The 17,903-nt window shown below is 39.4% G+C and overlaps 1 protein-coding gene and 2 long non-coding RNA genes across 7 annotated transcripts; 1 reads left to right on the top strand and 2 right to left on the bottom strand.

Moving 5' to 3' along the window:
• Positions 1-3,909: 3,909 nt before the first annotated feature.
• Positions 3,910-6,319, bottom strand: LOC128617124 (uncharacterized). Its single transcript, XR_008387520.1, has 3 exons — positions 6,205-6,319; positions 5,924-5,984; positions 3,910-4,149 (listed from the first exon to the last, which is right to left on the bottom strand). It is a non-coding gene; the product is annotated as an uncharacterized LOC128617124 (long non-coding RNA).
• A 16-nt stretch (positions 6,320-6,335) lies between these two features.
• On the top strand, positions 6,336-17,101 carry LOC128617125 (uncharacterized). Of its 5 annotated transcripts, XR_008387522.1 has the most exons (7): positions 6,336-6,451; positions 7,921-8,117; positions 9,400-10,232; positions 10,769-11,063; positions 15,148-15,290; positions 15,446-16,738; positions 16,833-17,101. It is a non-coding gene; the product is annotated as an uncharacterized LOC128617125 (long non-coding RNA). The 5 variants fall into 5 exon arrangements; XR_008387524.1 differs by lacking the exons at positions 15,148-15,290; positions 15,446-16,738; positions 16,833-17,101 and having other exon boundaries at positions 6,337-6,451; positions 9,400-9,555; positions 10,140-10,232; positions 10,769-11,535; XR_008387521.1 differs by lacking the exons at positions 15,148-15,290; positions 15,446-16,738; positions 16,833-17,101 and having other exon boundaries at positions 10,769-11,540.
• Positions 7,551-17,026, bottom strand: rhobtb1 (Rho related BTB domain containing 1). Its single transcript, XM_053640130.1, has 9 exons — positions 16,823-17,026; positions 16,586-16,689; positions 13,448-13,633; positions 12,285-13,243; positions 11,978-12,096; positions 9,393-9,543; positions 8,917-9,005; positions 8,713-8,818; positions 7,551-8,076 (listed from the first exon to the last, which is right to left on the bottom strand). Exons 1-9 carry the CDS (start codon positions 17,024-17,026, stop codon positions 7,907-7,909), a joined length of 2,088 nt encoding a protein of 695 aa, XP_053496105.1. The 3' UTR covers positions 7,551-7,906.
• Positions 17,102-17,903: the final 802 nt, after the last annotated feature.

Here is a 17,903-nt window from a genome sequence, read left to right as displayed (position 1 = left end):
TGCCTACGACCCCAAGAACACCATCCCCACCGTCAAACATGGAGGTGGAAACATTATGCTTTGGGGGTGTTTTTCTGCTAAGGGGACAGGACAACTTCACCACATCAAAGGGACGATGGACGGGGCCATGTACCGTCAAATCTTGGGTGAGAACCTCCTTCCCTCAGACAGAGCATTGAAAATGGGTCATGGATGGGTATTCCAGCATGACAATGACCCAAAACACATGGCCAAGGCAACAAAGGAGTGGCTCAAGAAGAAGCACATTAAGGTCCTGGAGTGGCCTAGCCAGTCTCCAGACCTTAATCCCATAGAAAATCTGTGGAGGGAGCTGAAGGTTCGAGCTGCCAAACGTCAGCCTCGAAACCTTAATGACTTGGAGAAGATCTGCAAAGAGGAGTGGGACAAAATCCCTCCTGAGATGTGTGCAAACCTGGTGGCCAACTACAAGAAACGTCTGACCTCTGTGATTGCCAACAAGGGTTTTGCCACCAAGTACTAAGTCATGTTTTGCAGAGGGGTCAAATACTTATTTCCCTCATTAAAATGCAAATCAATTTATAACATTTTTGACATGCGTTTTTCTGGATTTTTTTGTTGTTATTCTGTCTCTCACTGTTCAAATAAATCTACCATTAAAATTATAGAATGATCATTTCTTTGTCAGTGGGCAAACGTACAAAATCAGCAGGGGATCAAATACTTTTTTCCTTCACTGTATCTATCTATGTATCTATCTATGTATCTATCTGTCTATCTGTCTGTCTGTCTGTCTATCGATCTATCTATCTATCTATCTATGTATCTATCTGTCTGTCTGTCTGTCTATCTATCAATCTATCTATCTACAGTGAATATAAAAATCTACACACTCCTGTTAAAGTGGCAGGTTTTTGTGATGTAAAAAAAGTTCAATCATGTCAGAACCTTTTGCACCTTTATTGTGAAATTACAACAATAAACACCTAGAAATGTTTTTTTTTTTTATTGGGGGATTTTATAATTGGGAATGTGGCAGTGTTCAGAATCAACCAATCACATTCAAACTCATGTTAAATACTAATTAGTATACACCTGCCATCAGTTAAAGTGACTGATTACCCCCAAATAAAGTACAGCTGTTCCTATAGGATTTTCCTATCGACATCTTCTTGGTCACATCCAACTAGAAAAGCCCTGGGCCAGAAAGAGCTTACAAAACAGGTACGGGATCTCACTGTTGCAAAATATCAATCAGGAGAGGGTTAGAAAAGAAATTCCAAGGAACACTGTAAAGACAATAATCAATAAGTGGAGAAAATACGTCACGACAGTGACACTACTGAGAACAGGACGTCCCTCTAAAATTGATGAGAAGTTTAGGAGAACAATGGTCAGGGAGGCTGCCAAGAGGCCTACAGCAACATTGAACTAATTGGAGCAATTTTTGGCAAGTACTAGTTGCTCCCTACATGTCACGACAGTCTCCTGAATTCTTCATACAGTATATCTGGGCTATGGGGTACGATGGCAAGACAGAAGCCTTTAATTAAATCAAAATTTTATTTAGAAATACGCTCAATCTCCCAAAACCATGTGGAGTAATGTGTTATGGTCTGATGAGCATAAAGTAGAACTTGTTGGCCATAATACCAAAAGATAGGTTTAGCACAAAAAACAAAGCACATCACCAAAAGAACACCATCCCCATGGGGAAGCACGGTGGTGGCAGCATCATACGTTGGGGCTGTTCTTCTTCAGCTGGATCTGTTTTCTTTTCTTAAATCTGCGTGGAGGGAATAATAAATAGCTCCAAATAGCAGTCGATTTTGGTGCAAAACCTGAAGACGTCTGCTAAAACAATTAAAATACAGAGGAATTTCACCTACACATCAACAAAGGAATGGCTTCACCAAGACAAGATCATGGTTTTGGAATGGCCCAGCCAGAGTCCAGACCTAAATCCAATCAAAAATCTGTGGGGTGATCTGAGGAGAGCTGTGCACAGGAGATGCCAAGCCAACCTGACAGAGTTCTGGCAAAATACTGCTAAGTCAAGACGTGCCAAGCTGATTGACTCACCCAAAATGATTGAATGCTGTGATCAAATCTAAAGGTGCTTCAACTAAGTGTTTGTTTAGGGGTGTGTACACTTTTACTTTGTAATCGTTTTCCCCTAAAATGATTCTTATTGTTTTTCACTTTAATTAATAGATTAAAAATTCACAATAAAGGTAGAAAAGGTTGTGATATGATTGATCTTGGTTTCTTTTTTTTTTTTTTTTTTTACATCACAAAAACCTGCCATTTTAACAGGAGGGTGTAGACTTTCTACACTCTATCTATCCATCCATCCATCTATTGACTATAAAGGGCAATAAACAGTGTCCATTAAAAGCACTCTATTACTTAATCAATCAATCATTAAATCTATCTATCGTTCCATAAAGATGCCTTCAAAAATAATGTGATAGATCGATAGGTAGATAGAACAATTTACTTTTCATTATAATTGAAAGCATATTTGCCTCTAGCACAGTACTCTAATTAATCTATCTTTCTGTCTATTAACAGTATCTACTATTAATAGTATCAGTATCTTACTATTTATTATCTATCTATCTGTCTGTCTGTCTGTCTGTCTGATGCAGGTTAACATCTCGCCACCAGAGGGCGACAGGGGGCTACAAAACAACACGAGCTTGGCAGTTAAATCTCTTACAGAACTAATTACAGTTTTCTGTGATTACTTACAGACTGTTGTTGCATCCTGGAACTGTTTCTCACCGCTCGTTTCCTTGAGTCACTGGGATAAAACTCTAAACACAGTTCACTGGAGCTCACTCTCATTACAAACTCTGTACACTGTTTTCGTGTGTGCAAAATTCTTTACACAGAGAGAAATGGAGATACAGAAATAGAGCATGAGGTAGAGGAAAAAGAATCCATTCTGTGCAATTTCATAGTTTATGTATTCACCAATGACACCATCACATACACACTGTCATGGGCATAGCTAAGGGGCCAGTTCCAGACTATTGTGAAGTATGGCCACCCTTCTGGCCACCCCAGTCAGACAGGATTGCCAGTGAGTGTAATATTGTACAGGAACCAGCAAGCGTAGCTAGCTAACACAGAAGCAAACTATTCGGCTACACTGATCATATTAGTTGGATAATAATAATGATAATGAATTTGTAACATGAGTGTACTTTAAAATGAACTTCAGATGTAGCCTAATGTTATGTTAGCTATGATTTTTTTTAAATAGTAAATAAAAGTTATGTGTGTGCCTTTAATGTCTAATGGAGATCCAACTCAGGCCATACACACATTGAGGTAGCCACATGATGTCATTTTCTATGGATACAGATGATTATTTTGTCCCATTCTAGATTGCCAGCCCAGTAAAGGCACTGGGTCTAACCTGGCCACCCTACTGTAAAAGGTTTGGCTACGCCCCTGCACACTGTATTGGTGAGTAAGTGTGTGTAGGATTTTGATTTGTATATTGTATTTCAGTGAGAGTGGTCAAGCTTTTGATGCCAAGACAACTGGAAAAAAACAAACAAACAAAACTTTAAAAACTAAACATGGTTTAATATCATCTGTCCACCAGGGGGTGACATATCACACAATTTGTAAAATGATTCTTAAAATGATTTTTTACTGTAAAATAATGATATGACACCAAAGTATTTAGCATTCTACTGCTACTAGTGTTGGGTCCGAGTTCACCTTTGTGGAGTTCGAGTCGAGACCAAGTCTTTAACCAATTGAGTCCGAGTCCAAAAGGGGCCGAGTTGGACTCAAGTCCGAGTCCTTAATGGTTGAGTCCAAATCAGGTCCTGTGCTGAGCTGAGCTGTTAAATTAATATTTTAACCTTCACTAACCAATGGCAACATAAATGTAACAGAAAATACCACTAATACATCTTGGCATTGCCATTTAAAATTTTGATTTCACGTCATCAGCACCTCAACTAGTTTCCTATCAAAAAATGGTTTCAAAGAAAAAAGGATGTAGAGGTATATGTAGAACTTTTATTATATTACAAGTGTATGAGAATACAAATGAAGCTGTTTTGTTATTGTATCACATTACACTGTGTCCTCCAGTTCGAGTTGACATTTCAGTGATTTGCTGCGTCTCCCCCATAGTTATATAGTCTGAGAGAGAGAGAGAGAGAGAGAGAGAGAGAGAGAGAGAGAGAGAGAGTTACATTTAGCAGCAGGTCATAAGAACAAGCTTCATGCTTTATTACTGCTTTTAATCTGTCTATGAATCAACAAACTCATCATGGTTTATGATATTTACTTCATTAAGAAGTACATTTCATATTTGACATGAAATTCAAGACTGGAATCACTAAACGCTAATGTTTAAGGGTGGGCGATATGACTACGATCTTATTTCACGATAACGATACGTTTTCTCAGGAAGGTCTATCAGTAGCACTGAAGTAAGAAATACTACGGAAATTGAATAAAGCAATTAAATGTAAAATAAAATAGACTTCACTGCATGACATATACACTGATTCTTATGAAGTCAAATGAGTGAGTGAGTGATTTTCTCTGTGTCTTTTGTTGTTCGATGAACATCAATCACACAGAGAGCAGCAGGTTTATTAGACTGCTGTCACTTTAAGACCTGATGCACAGATCCAATATACTGTATTGGCACACCTCCGATTTCCCCCCCCAACTGTTTACATTCCCTTAAGACATAAACAACTGTGTTTACATGAATATTTTTGATGGAATTTTGTGCTACTCGGTACAATCTGGTGGCTAGAGATACCGCGCCAAATTTGGTGGGGTTTTATCTTTGTCCATTTTAACAGGGGTGTGTAGACTTTTTTTTTAATATATATCCACTGTATGCCTTTAATCTGGATTGAATAAAAACATTTATAAAACCTGTCTTTAGGAACAAAATAAGAAAAACATTTACCACCAGGAAGGGGCTCCTGACAACTGGTCCGTCATTACAGAAAATATCCAATGATATAACAAAAAAAAACTACAAAGAGTTCTACATGTATAGGGAATATACATTTTTATAATTATAATAAGCTCTGAGGACGGAGTAAGTGTATGAAACCGAGCCCATTGCTCTCGGCTTGACAGACAGGAAAGTTCTGAAGGGCAGCTAAGAATAAAAGGTGTGGTCACCAAGGCCGCACTTTTCTAGGTCAGCTCCACTGGAACTTGTAGCAACCTTGAGACATGCATTATTAATGGTGCAGTCTGATATGAACCAGTGCATAAAAATTTCCCGTGTGAATATCTAAATGCAAGTGTCCATGATTTAGTAAGAACTTACATTGTTTTTGAATTTTGGTATGGTTTTTTAGAACGGTAGCCATTTTAAACATCTCAGTTGTCTACGTAGGATCATCGCTTCACTGGAACAATTCGAAAAATGTCTGAATTCCAGGTTGGCTTAGTATAATCTTAAAATAATAATAATTTTTTTAAAAAAAGGGTAATAATACTGTAATAATATACACAGCATAGCAAATACTTTACCTTCTAAGAGTTTGCGTAACTTAAATGAACCCCTTGAGCTTTGCTTTGCAGCACAGTAGTGGTTCGAAAATGAACATCTTTCACTGTTATTGTTTTACTATTGTTTTAACTTTATCTTAAATTAATTGACCTGATAATTATTACACAGACCAGGACATTACAACTAACCAGCTACGACGTGACCTAACTAAAAACCACCACCACCAACAACAACTCATTTTTAAGAAAGAAAAACGCCCAAAGATTTTTCTACATTTTAAGTGAGTATCAGCAAAAATCTCCTCAGTCCTCGTAATTCTAAAATATAACGAAATGTATCGAAAGACCATGAGAAAACCCCAGTAGAGATAATAATTTAAAAAAATAATTTAAACACATAATTCATACTTGAACACATATGCATGCTCACCCTCCATGATGCACTCAGAGGCTTGTACTTCCCAGGAGCCATTTTTCTAGCGTCGGAGAAGCTTGGATCAGTAAGGAATAAAACACGGCAGGTTTTTAGAATTGAACAGCATGTTCCAAGATGTTTTATTCCTCTTATATTAAATTAGCTTTTTATCCGTTTATAGCTACTTTTAATACTGTGGAATGTCCATAAGACAAGTTAGCGTCTGTTATCATTCATATTTGTCTCTAATATGACAAAAAAAACAAAACAAAACGGAAAGTACAGTAAATCCTTACTGAAAGCTTCACAATATCAGCGATTAGACGTTTTTGTCAAATAACACCACATTAAAAAAAAAAAAAAAAAAACCCACACGTTTCGTAGTAGTCTTAGATTATGTGTTTCTATAGAATGTGTTACCATAGAAACGATAACGCATTAGAACGAGTGCTTTGTAGCTGCTCGGTCACATTTGAGAATTCGACAGCACTGTGATATAAGATATATTTCCCCCAGTGACAGAAAACAAACACAGCACTCTGCGTAAGTAAATCGATCATTTATTGTAATTCACCGAACAATATTCTGTTTAGAAAAGAAATAAATACATAAATAAAAACAGCCAGCATTACGGGTGATGAAGAAGAGCGAAATCAAAAAGGCCAAGTACCAAATGAACCAGCCACTTGGTTTGCAGCAGCTAATAATAACAATGAACACTTAATCTGCCAGAAAAAGAACAATCACCAGTGAGCATCAACTACTTTATATTTGTACTGAACCAAAGACAAGTCTACATGGCTAAAGACAGAAGCAGTTTATTTTTCAAGTATTAAGTTACCCCCTCAGTGTCAATGTGACCTGTCTGGATCAGGATATGGTAATGATGAGGTGGTGCATCGTATACAAAACACCCACATAGAGTACATATCTATCTGCCTATCGTGGCCAACACTACTTACACACACACACACACACACACACACACACAACAGAATCACCTGAAAGCAAAAGCCCGCAGTTTCAGCTTATTGCTCATTTACATTCACCTCGGAATTCCTTAACCCTTTAGTGACTAGAACCGTCTTTGATGTGTAAAGTATAAAGTTCAAATCCACTCTAGTAAGCCTACATGTAACACCTAGCACAATCACGGGGACGAGAATATATGCGATCGGTGGTTATTGATTGTTTTGCTTCTTGGTTTCAAGTAAGCCCTGAACTAAGCCGTAGTGCTAAGCCCTTCTAATAATAAGAGTTTGATTCAACCATTAAATGTCTACACAGAATTACAGGACTAGCTAGATGAGCTACAGTGTTCCCTGGCACTACATAAAAAATAAATGGTGCCGTCGTGCTCTCGTAACATACAGCGGAGAAGCGACTGCATTGATGTACCTGATGTTTTATATTAGGGCTGGTGTCAAAGGAAGCTGCTGTTTCGTGTACAGCACGCACGGATCCTGCCACACGCTGCGTGTTCCAGTCGTACACGTCGTTTTTTTAAATTTTATTTTTAGAGACGCTAGTTTAGTTTAATCACGATGCACGTAGAGCGATCGTAATTAGTCTCAAACGCCGATTCAGCTACGAAAAAGCAAAGTCAGCTACGAGTTTGTGGTGGTTTATTAGCAGCGTTTCGATGTAGCACTGTTAAAAGCTGCAGAAATCGTTTGTACTTAGAACTAGAAGGAAATAGAAATCAAGGGAAATATTAGGAATTAGTTATGCCTAGGTGTAGCTTCCCCCACCACCTCTTTTTTTTTTCTTACAAACTCTACAACCAGAGAATATTATATATTTATTTTCATTGGTTGAACATTACTACATTTGATGGCCTGTATTCTGTAGATGATTGTAGATTGTGCTTTGAACCGTTTGGACGTCTGCTTGACTTACTGGGTGTAAGTCCAAAAGAAAAGATTTCAGTGCATTAGCAGGAAAGGACGTGCCATCTCTCTCTCTCACTTTCTTTCTTTCTCTCTCTCTCTCTCTCTCTCATGCCACCGCAGGAGAAGTGCTCCAGAAACACCAGCGACGGCGAGAGAGGTGCTTGTTCATGACCACGTCTTCCTTCTCCCTCTCCTTCTTCACCCGCTGGTAGTGATCTTCCTCCTTCAGGTACCAAACCGGAGGCCAGCGATGCTTCTCAAAGTACTCTTGGTTTTCTGCTCACATGACAGACAGAGAGCCATCAAGGGCAAGAAAGGTAGTACACTATACTACACACTGATATCTTACAAACAGGTCTGTGGAGGTTGAGGATATTGGAATAATTACAGGCTGTCTTAGTAACGTTGTAATAATAGAAACTTAATAGAAAGGTTTTAATTATGGAAACGTTAAGGTACCACAGTAGATGTGGTGTGTGTGTGTGTGTGTGTGTGTGTGTGTGTGTGTGTGTGTATATATATATATATATATATATATATATATATACACACACACACACACACACACACACACACACAGGTAAAAGCTTATCATTTCAAAATCCTAAATGTTAATCAACCCACTTGTATACATTTTCTGTCTTCAAGACTAATATAAACAGATGCTTATTTGGCTATTGTATCAGACATAATGTATATGGTTTCCCTTATGGCATTAATAAAGTATGAATGCATTCATATTGGTTTTTCATAGCTACATTCTGTACATACTGTATGTATATGCCTCAGAAGCCAAATAAATAAATACACGTGCAATGTAAATATCTATACACCATGTATATATCCATCTCCCTACTATTATTTAGCTCAGTGTCAGGTTCAGTGTTGCATGTTTCATCGTCATGCTCTTACCTAGCGATTTAGACTTGATCTCTTTGCGATAATTGGCACAGATGTTATTATAATGAGTGCATATGTGATGCAAGCACCAAGCAGTAAGTTGGTTGGCATTATGGAACTGTGAGGAAAAAGGAAACATGTCAAATGTACATCATGTTATAAACACAATACGATGGTAAGAAAAGAACTTGTGGAAATATTTTGCATAATAAATACCTGAGCAAACTCCAGGTAGTTGAGAACCTCGCCGTCTATGTCTTGGGCATCCCTAGAGGCTTTCACCAGCTCGCTCACAGCATATTGCTCTGTTGGAGAAGGAAAGGCTTTTAAAACAGAGCTCGGCGTGCGAAAGCATTTTGGCACGGCGTTAGAAACAGTTCGTGAAGTGACGAGGCTAAATCAGGAAACGGATTATTTTTGTTGACAGAGGCCTAGGCAGCGCTCCACAAAACCTTTGCCTATATGTGAGCCTTAGATCAACGTCAGACTGTCAGTATTCCTGTTTTACATGGACGTTTGATGACATTAAGTAGACAACGTACAATCCATGGTCTGTGCAATGGCTCTTTTTTTCCAGAGCCTTGACGTTGCTTGTTGCTAAGCAACGCAGAACAGAGGAACCAAAATGATAGTTAGATCCAAGTTTGTACTGTGTGTGTGTGTGTGTGTGTGTGTGTGTGTGTGTGTGTCACCTGTCAGGGCAATGAGGCGGGGAAGGCACAGTCTATTTGCCAGAGCAATTAATTCCATTGGGTCCAAATCTGCCATGGGTGACAGCTGATTGGTGTAGAGATACTCCAACACTGCCTGCATACACGCCCTGCTGGTGTTAGGAAAAGAGACCTGGCAACACAGGTGCACACGCGCACACACACACACACACACACACACACACACACACACACACGGAGACACACCGAGTAGACACTTTATAAGGTACACTTAGCTTATACTCTGTAAAATGTAGTGTCTCCATAAAAATCTCCCCAAATATGGTTTGGATGGCATTCCTCTCTCCACTGTCAATCACAGCAGCACTAGCCGATAACCAATGAGCATCATGCATGAGGAAGAGGGTAGATAGTTCTTTACTCAGAGTGTGTTATGTGGCTGGAGCAGCAGTTTGAAAAGATGGAGTTGGCTACCTTCACGTATCTTTAAGGAAGCACGTGTTAACCATCACAGACCACAGTTGGTAGCTTTTGTATAATAGAGAGCTAGCTGGGAATTGGCAAAGACCGAATTATGGATAAAAATGGGTAGAAAAAAGTCTAGGAAACTAAAAATATTAACTATTATTATTATTATTATTACTCAAATACATTAACTTAAACTACTCAAACAATTATTTACCCCATTACTTTGGGGTAATTGTCAACATTATTTCATTGCATATTCACCTATTCTTGCACTGACGTAGATATTTATTTCATTTTTAGATGGAGTGCTCCTTTTTTTTTTTTTTTTTTTTAAGGGAGATCCAGGAATCACGGTCATAAACCATAGCAGGGATCAAAGTACAGGCATATAGGGTAATCAAAGGCATCTCTATAACCATAAACAGTAAAACAGGCAATGGTATAAACACGGAAGTGAAACTGGAACTAAACACCAGGGACTGTGGAAAGCTAAGTCTCAAAAACGAGACAAAAGGAATATATGAGTGTATGTGAAGACAAACAAATCAAGGGATGAACTCAGAACAGGCGCACAAATTAGGTCGCAGACCAATGGCGGGACAGTGGGACAAACACTGATTAAAAATATCAAAAATCATAGGTTTCTATGTTAGTATTTCTGGCCATACGTCAGACTGTATAATTAAAAGACTGCACTTATATACGCTGGACTGAAAAATAAACTAGCAATTAATCTCTGGACTCGTTGTTGTTGTTTCCACAAGTTTACTTGCAATAATTATTAGTCATCTTTCTCCATTTTATGCAATGGTGCATACAGTGTGGAATCATGATTTCATAAGTTAAAAATACTTATTCATGATTACTAAATTGATATTTTTAATGCAATCTACTCACCCCCTGATTAATTTTTTTTTTTTTTTTTACAGTGTCGCTATAATCACCGGTGCTCTGTTCACATACGCCTACATGACCACCATTACAGAACCACCTCTGATCAAATACTCTTTACATGGTGGATCATTCGGCACAGCAATGAGACCGAGATTGACACCAATAGGGTTTTTAAACACCTCAAAGTCACTAATGGGTTGAGAATAATCCAATGTATAAAACCAAAAATATCCAGCCGACAGCAGAAGACGATTAACACACACTATGCAGGGACAAAGATGAGCTATGCTCTCGAATTGTACACCTACACAAGGAGGAATAACAACGTAGGTGCGTCTAATAACGTGGTCAGTAAAAATACACCGTGCGTAACAACCCACTGGTCTACTACCCAAATAACCCTTGGTTAGTCCTATAGAGGTTCCTTACAGAGGGATTGTGGGAGGCTCGTAAACTGCACATAGCAATCTTATCACAGATGGGCTACAGTGAGTAATTATATCTACAAAGTACACGGTGTGTAGGAGTATTAGTAAAATGAGAGAAACTCAGAAGATGTCCTTCTGTCTGTCCTAGGTCAGTGGAATTAAAGGCAGGCTGACCTCAGGCTAGGGGTGTTACAGTTTCACATTTTCATGGCATGATAACCTTATCTAAAAATATCATTGTATCAATCAACCCTTTCGAAAACACACAAGCCACTGGTGGAAATCTTTGTACAAAGGTCTCTTAGCAAAAACCTTGAACATATAACCAAAACAAAAGGGAACAAAAACAATATTATATTATTTATATATATATATATATATATATATATATAATTTATATATATATATACACACACACACACATATATGTGTGTATATGTGTGTGTGTGTATATATATTATATTATACACACACACACAGATCTATACACATACATACATACATATTCATACATACATAGGAAAATACTTCTTTAATTAAAATGTGCAGTATTTACTCAGGGTAAGTAGGACAGTGCCATCCCTAAAATAATGCTGTCCCAATTGTAAAGTGGTATGTGATGTTGACCCAGCACAGCACCATGCAGAAGAAAAAAAAACTAGGCCTGAAAACTCCAAGGTATCCAACTGATGCCTGGTTACACTTGTTAGAAAGAAAACCTGGTCTGCTTTTCCCCCCCAGCCACACAATGCAAAGGACAAAATTTAAGGAGGAGTGCATAACCAGGAGTGCACTGACATTAGTTTTCACACTCACCTCATTGTTCGCACTCTCTATGAACGAGCCTCCAAACAGAGCAGCCATCCAATCACAACTGGAGATCAGCAAAGGCTTATGAGCATTGATGGTGCCATCATCCAACCTAAACACCACATCTTCCAGAATGGCAAAAGAAGACCATGAACGAAAGCTCTTGCAACATCAATGATTACTATAAAATGATTATTGATTAACATAAAGTTATTGATTAGGCAAGATGTTGCAGCACAGATAGTGATCTTTCTATTTCTTATACGATGCTGCAGACAATAAAACTAATCTATATTGGAATCATTTCTTTTACCTGTGAAGGTGTCCTTGGCAAGACACTCCTTAATCCTGTTGGCTTTTCTCACATGAAATGCTTTTGTGATTTCCTTATTCATAAAGCCTTCTTTGTTCATGATATTCTCCACCATCATTCTTAGGTCAAAAACTTCTAGGATCTCAGCAATCTGAGCAATCTTCATCAGGTCCATCTCCCTTTCATTCAGTTCTCCTGTGTACAGGAACCGCAGCACTGCGCTGAAGGGACCCAGCTGGAAGGAGTTGTCCATCTGCACCACAGTCATGACAGCCGCTGTTCCCGTTACCGGGTTAACCACAGTTTCTTTGTGGATGTTCTGGAAGGCCTTGCACCAAAATGCCAAGGACAGCTGTTTGTGGTGGTGCTTGGCATTAAAGCTCATTACCTTCAGAGTCCCATCACTCTTGGAAGGCCGTAGGGAACTAGGTGAGAGGTTAGGCAGCACAGCCATGACTTCATCTGTGTCCAGGCTGAGGGTTCTCATCAGGTGTTCTCGTCTGTGACGCTCCGTCGCAACCATCGACTGGGACTCCTCGGAGATGTCCATCTGGAACAGGTCATAGAACTTGGAGGATGAGGTAGATAGGTAGATCTTATGGGCAAACACATTGAAGTGTTCTTGAACAATGAACATGACATCAGCACAGAAGGGGTTCTCCAGCAGTTTCCTTGGGCTATCCTGGTTGTTCCGGGGACAGTCTGGGATCTTGATCAGTGGTGGGGGAGCTTTTGGTGGGAGGAACGGTGCCTGCAAGAGGGGCTTCTGGACCTTCCGTAGATGGGACTTCCAGAACTGAAGATGGCGTCTGGAGATGAGAGCAGCTCGGATAGCATTGTCAAAGATGTCTTTAATGCCAAACTGATCAAAGACACTTGTCTCATAGTATGGAATCCCCAACTCCTTGGCTACTTCCCGTCCTCTCTCTGGGGGCAAAATATCTCCTGGTTTTATAGGCCTGTTTCGAGACATGAGATACTTTAATATGATGCATTGACAGTAGGCAAGTGAAACAGATCTTGCTAGAAAAAGCCACGTCATCTCATTACCTTAAAAAACAAATCAAATTTGGCATGAAATATAAGAATTATAAATTATCCTGGGGGAAAAAAAAAACTTGAATTGCAGTAGAAATCTGAAGAATAATTACATAAGCAAATACCTTGCTAATGGCCGCCTAGCCCGGTTGACAGCCTCCAAGTCTGCATAGCGTAGGTCAAGCTGACACCCAACCAGAATAACAGGTGTACGTGGGCAGAAGTGTTTGATCTCCAGGTACCACATAGTCTTCACGTGGTAGAGGGAGTTGGGGTTGGCAATGGAAAAGCAGAGAACCACCACGTCAGACCTTGGGATGTGAAAATGAAAAACAGGTAGCTCTGGCAACTGCTCAGCCATAAATCAGTGTCATACTAAAACAGGCAAGACACCACTTAACACGGCATGCTAACAAAATGTGCAGCAAAGTATGCTGTACATGACAGGAGCCAAGCGGCGTCCATAGCAACACCATAGTCCTGCAATGTTTGTTTGGCATGCAGACGAAGGACCTGCCTGCAGGCTCGATTCAGGCTTGACAATGACCTTCTGACAGGATGTGAAAAGATTGCCTTTGCTTGACACCCACGTCCTTGAAGACGTCTGTCTTATGCAGCAATGAACAACTTCGGCAATGCTTTTTGCTGGCCGCCTCAATGAGGACCAATTCAAACATGGGAAACTAAATGACAAACGAAAAAAAAAAAGAGAAAGAAAAAAAAAAAACCAAGAAGGAGGACATGCAGACATACTGACACGTGGCTGGCATACCTTCTCGGAGTGAGGTTAGTACACTGTCTATGCTGACAGGAGGAACACCGGCAACCATACAAGAACAGTGAACAACGTATGATCACCCCTTCGTCATCGTCCACCAAAGGAATTGCGCAGCACTCGCTGACAGGGCAAGCGATGGACGCAGCTACCACACCACACAGTCAGACTGGAAATGCAGAAAGTTATAAAGAAGCGAGTGGACTTGAAGACTTGATCATGATCAGACTCGCATTAAGGTGCCCTATGAACAAAAACAGGCACAGAACAATGCTCCGTAGTTGTTGGTGGCCCTTACAAATTAGATCGTAATATTATTAGTTTTCTCCTCATTTGTACCAAAACAATCTTTGAAAGATATCTTGGAATAAGACACCTCATCTAGTCTCTTGACTCTTTTTACACCTTTGCTAAACACTACTGTATGTCAAAGGGAAGTGATCGGGAAGGAGCTCTATACATGGGTGTGCTTTATACATGGGATATTACACAGCTCAGATAACATCTGCTGAGCTAAAACCTTTCCGGGAAGTCAATGGCCTACTGAAAGCACAGCCTCTCTGGCCAAAGAAGAGCTGATAACCCATCAACGATGCAGTGCAATCCTGTGCCAATCTTGGTCATAATCAACGTACTGCTCTGGAAGCATTTAGTAGGAAAGGAAGTAACATGAGGGTCAGAGACCACCAAAACGCATGTCAGCTTGATCAGGTCAATACATCTGGAGTAGCTAACCTACTGACTACAGTCAATTTGCTAAGGAATCACACCAAAATTCTCCAGCCAAAGCCTATGGTAAAAACACTACGTGAATGTTCCAGTACTTGTCACGTATTAGCACACAGCTTGCTAACCAGTCTGCCAAGAGTTTGCAAATAATATACAAATCCTATACAAATACTATTACAAATTGGTCATTACCTACAAGGTCATAAGTTTGCAGTGCCCCATATATGTATTTCTAAAATCAGTTTTTTTTTTAAATGTAAAAACTGTATTCATGACCTTTTGGTTTACAGCACAGTGTCTCATTACTCGTTTCTAATTCAGCTCCAAACCAATCAGCATTCAGGAGATGCTCCCTCTCGGTTCACTTCTCCTCGCAGGTACATGCACGAGGCATCGAGAGGAAAGTGATCCTAAAAGGAAACTAAATATATGGCAACTCCACTATGTCAACAGCCTGAAATACTGTACGTCTTCAAAGTCCACAGTTCCTCTCATAACGACATAAATAAGGATAAAGGACGTTGAGGTCCAGTGATCACCAAGAGGCTGCCCTAGTATCTTTGTGCATACTGGGCTGATTGTATGGTTTATAGCCTCAGCACTTTTGTTTTATTTTTAGGATCCTGTAAAGCGGGGGAGAAGAGATACGGCACCACAGAATGGTCATGTAATTCCGTTTAGAAGGACGACTGGCCCAAGGACAGAGAGAGCGGCATGGTGTGGCCAGGGTCGCTGTGTGCATGTGTGTGCTTTGGTGTGAATTTGCTGACCGATGCACCATATCAAGGAGGAAGCGTTCTATAATTTGCTCTCAGCGAACAGACATAGCATTCAAGCAGCGTGACTGCTGTTGTCCTGTTTTCTTACGAGCCTACTTTGAGAACTGTCAGAAGCAAGAAAGACTAAAAGCCTTTCAAACCGTAAAGCACCATCTGCCACACACTTGCAAAGAACACAAAAACTTTGCTGGGAAATATCAGTATAACACTTGTGCCCTAAAGGATAAGTACTTTTTACTGTTGTTAAGAGGCATTTCAAGTAATTTCTACCATTTGAAACTGATATGAGGATTTATATTCCATATTCATATGCTCAGACCTTCATAGATGGGAGCGCAATGTCATATTTGTTTATAGGATGCTTTTTGAATGTTTGCCAAAGAACTTATTTGAACTAACAAATCACACAGTGCTCAGAATTCAGCTTCATGTCATTTGAAATAGAAGTGGGGTCAATTAGAGGGTACAGCAGTGAGCATACTAATATGATTTACCTCACAGGTAATGCAGATTCAATATGAGGTGCTAGGTTTCATACAAACTCATACCAGTATGAACATGTACTTTACTCGCATTCGTTTGAAAATGCAAAAAAAACAAAAACAAAAAACAAAACAAAACAAACAAAAAAAAAGACATGAGAACACCGGAGGTGATGGAAAAAAAAAAACCCAGGAAGTCATACGGACTTAAATCAAAGCTCTACAAATGGTTGTGATGGATGCATGAGCCATGTTATATTCATATCTCTTTTCGGGAAAGGTTTCAGATTTCTGTCTGATATTTGTTTAAAACCTGAAAAGGATCTGAGCGCAGGACGCTGCAACAATTTTACTGAAGCTCTTATGTTTATTTACAGAAGGGATCAATAGTTGCGGCTGTGTCTTCAGAGCAAATCTTATTTAACTTCCGATTTTGTCTGGTGTCTTCTAGTAACACTGCGTATACAGTTACATATCGTTAAAATTAGCTTGCCTTACCTGCCGTAGGCAAAGCGCCGGTCTTTGTGGTGGTCTCCGAAGGTGTCCCACAGCCTGAGGGACACACTGACATCATCCACCACGTCTCTGGAGCGCTCCAATACCTGCGTGCAAACATATTTATCATAATCATCACAGCCTGATTTTGCCCAGGTAAAAACATTCAAACGCCTTCATCAAGTTCTTCACGCCTGCTTTACTCTTGTTTAATATGTATAATGATCACGGGAGCTTTACCTCTTGGCAGACTCGGTACTGATCAATAGCCCAGACTGTAGGGACATGAGTGGCCAGCAGCTGGTACTGGGTCAAAGTGGTGTTACAGGCTCGGGCACAAATGAGGCGAGTCTTCCCTACAGCGTTGTCTCCCACCACAACACACTTTATTGTTTCTACGTTGGGTCTTTCGTAGTCCATTCTGCACGCCAATGTCCTGTACATGGAAAGGATTTGATATTCAGCCACGGAAGGTTGTGTTAAGGCACAGGGAACAAATAAAGCATCTAAAGCATCTGATCACATGCTTCTGAATACATGAGCCGCAAAGATTACTGACCTTGGCTCAGAGTCATTGAAAATCTAATACAGGACTTCATGTTTTCACCCACCCAAAATAGTCGCCCTGTATCTTGTTCCTGCTGAGCCGAACAATTCAAAATATGTCCCCTTTTATTAGTGTTTCTATAGTGCGAGGATATTAACATTCAAACTCTGACAGATCATGAGGTTTTTACAGAATAATATTTTAATGAGGAAATGGGTTGGTTTTTTTTTTTATTTTTTTTTTTTTAAATCCCATCACTGACAAATACTCCTAACTGGAGTAAATTTAAATTTATATGAGATTATACAGGCTTTTTAAATGGGTTATCATTAGAATGATAGATTTTCCTTGCAGCTCTTAAAGTGTATTCAATATACTAGTTTACACATTAAACTAAATTTTCATAAGAATAAATGAAACGACTTTCTGTGCTTGGCTAATAAATTGTAGTAGAGCATCACAGAACATCATATAATAGTTATATAGTGCATCAACATAGTGTAACCTTATTATGAGGAGATTATCATTTCCCAGTCAGATTTTATCTGATTATACAGCATGACACAGCATTATTGATGCTAATCACTTTAGTCATTACACAAAACAGAGTAAAGTGCATTATGGGTATTATGTACAAGATAAGATATATATAATCTATTGGTGTGTGTGTGTTAGCTATTCTTCACAATGCTTTCACAATACTGCCAACATGTATTACATTCTTAGGTAAACGGTTCCTCATAGGTTCTTCAATCGGTTCTAGACCATAAAACG

Source organism: Ictalurus furcatus, chromosome 13, assembly GCF_023375685.1.
Source record: "Ictalurus furcatus strain D&B chromosome 13, Billie_1.0, whole genome shotgun sequence".
Classification (NCBI taxonomy): domain Eukaryota; kingdom Metazoa; phylum Chordata; class Actinopteri; order Siluriformes; family Ictaluridae; genus Ictalurus; species Ictalurus furcatus.
This window is presented reverse-complemented; position numbering and strand designations above follow the sequence as displayed.

What these genes read in the sequence shown, in the direction of transcription:
- rhobtb1 (XM_053640130.1), bottom strand. Translation starts at nt 17,026, where the DNA reads ATGTACAGGACATTGGCGTGCAGAATGGACTACGAAAGACCCAACGTA. An exon ending in AGTACCGAGTCTGCCAAGAG is followed by an intron (nt 16,690 to 16,822) that starts GTAAAGCTCCCG and finishes GTTTGCACGCAG; the next exon opens with GTATTGGAGCGCTCCAGAGA. An exon ending in CCGCCTCATTGCCCTGACAG is followed by an intron (nt 9,006 to 9,392) that starts GTGACACACACA and finishes CTTCTCCAACAG; the next exon opens with AGCAATATGCTGTGAGCGAG.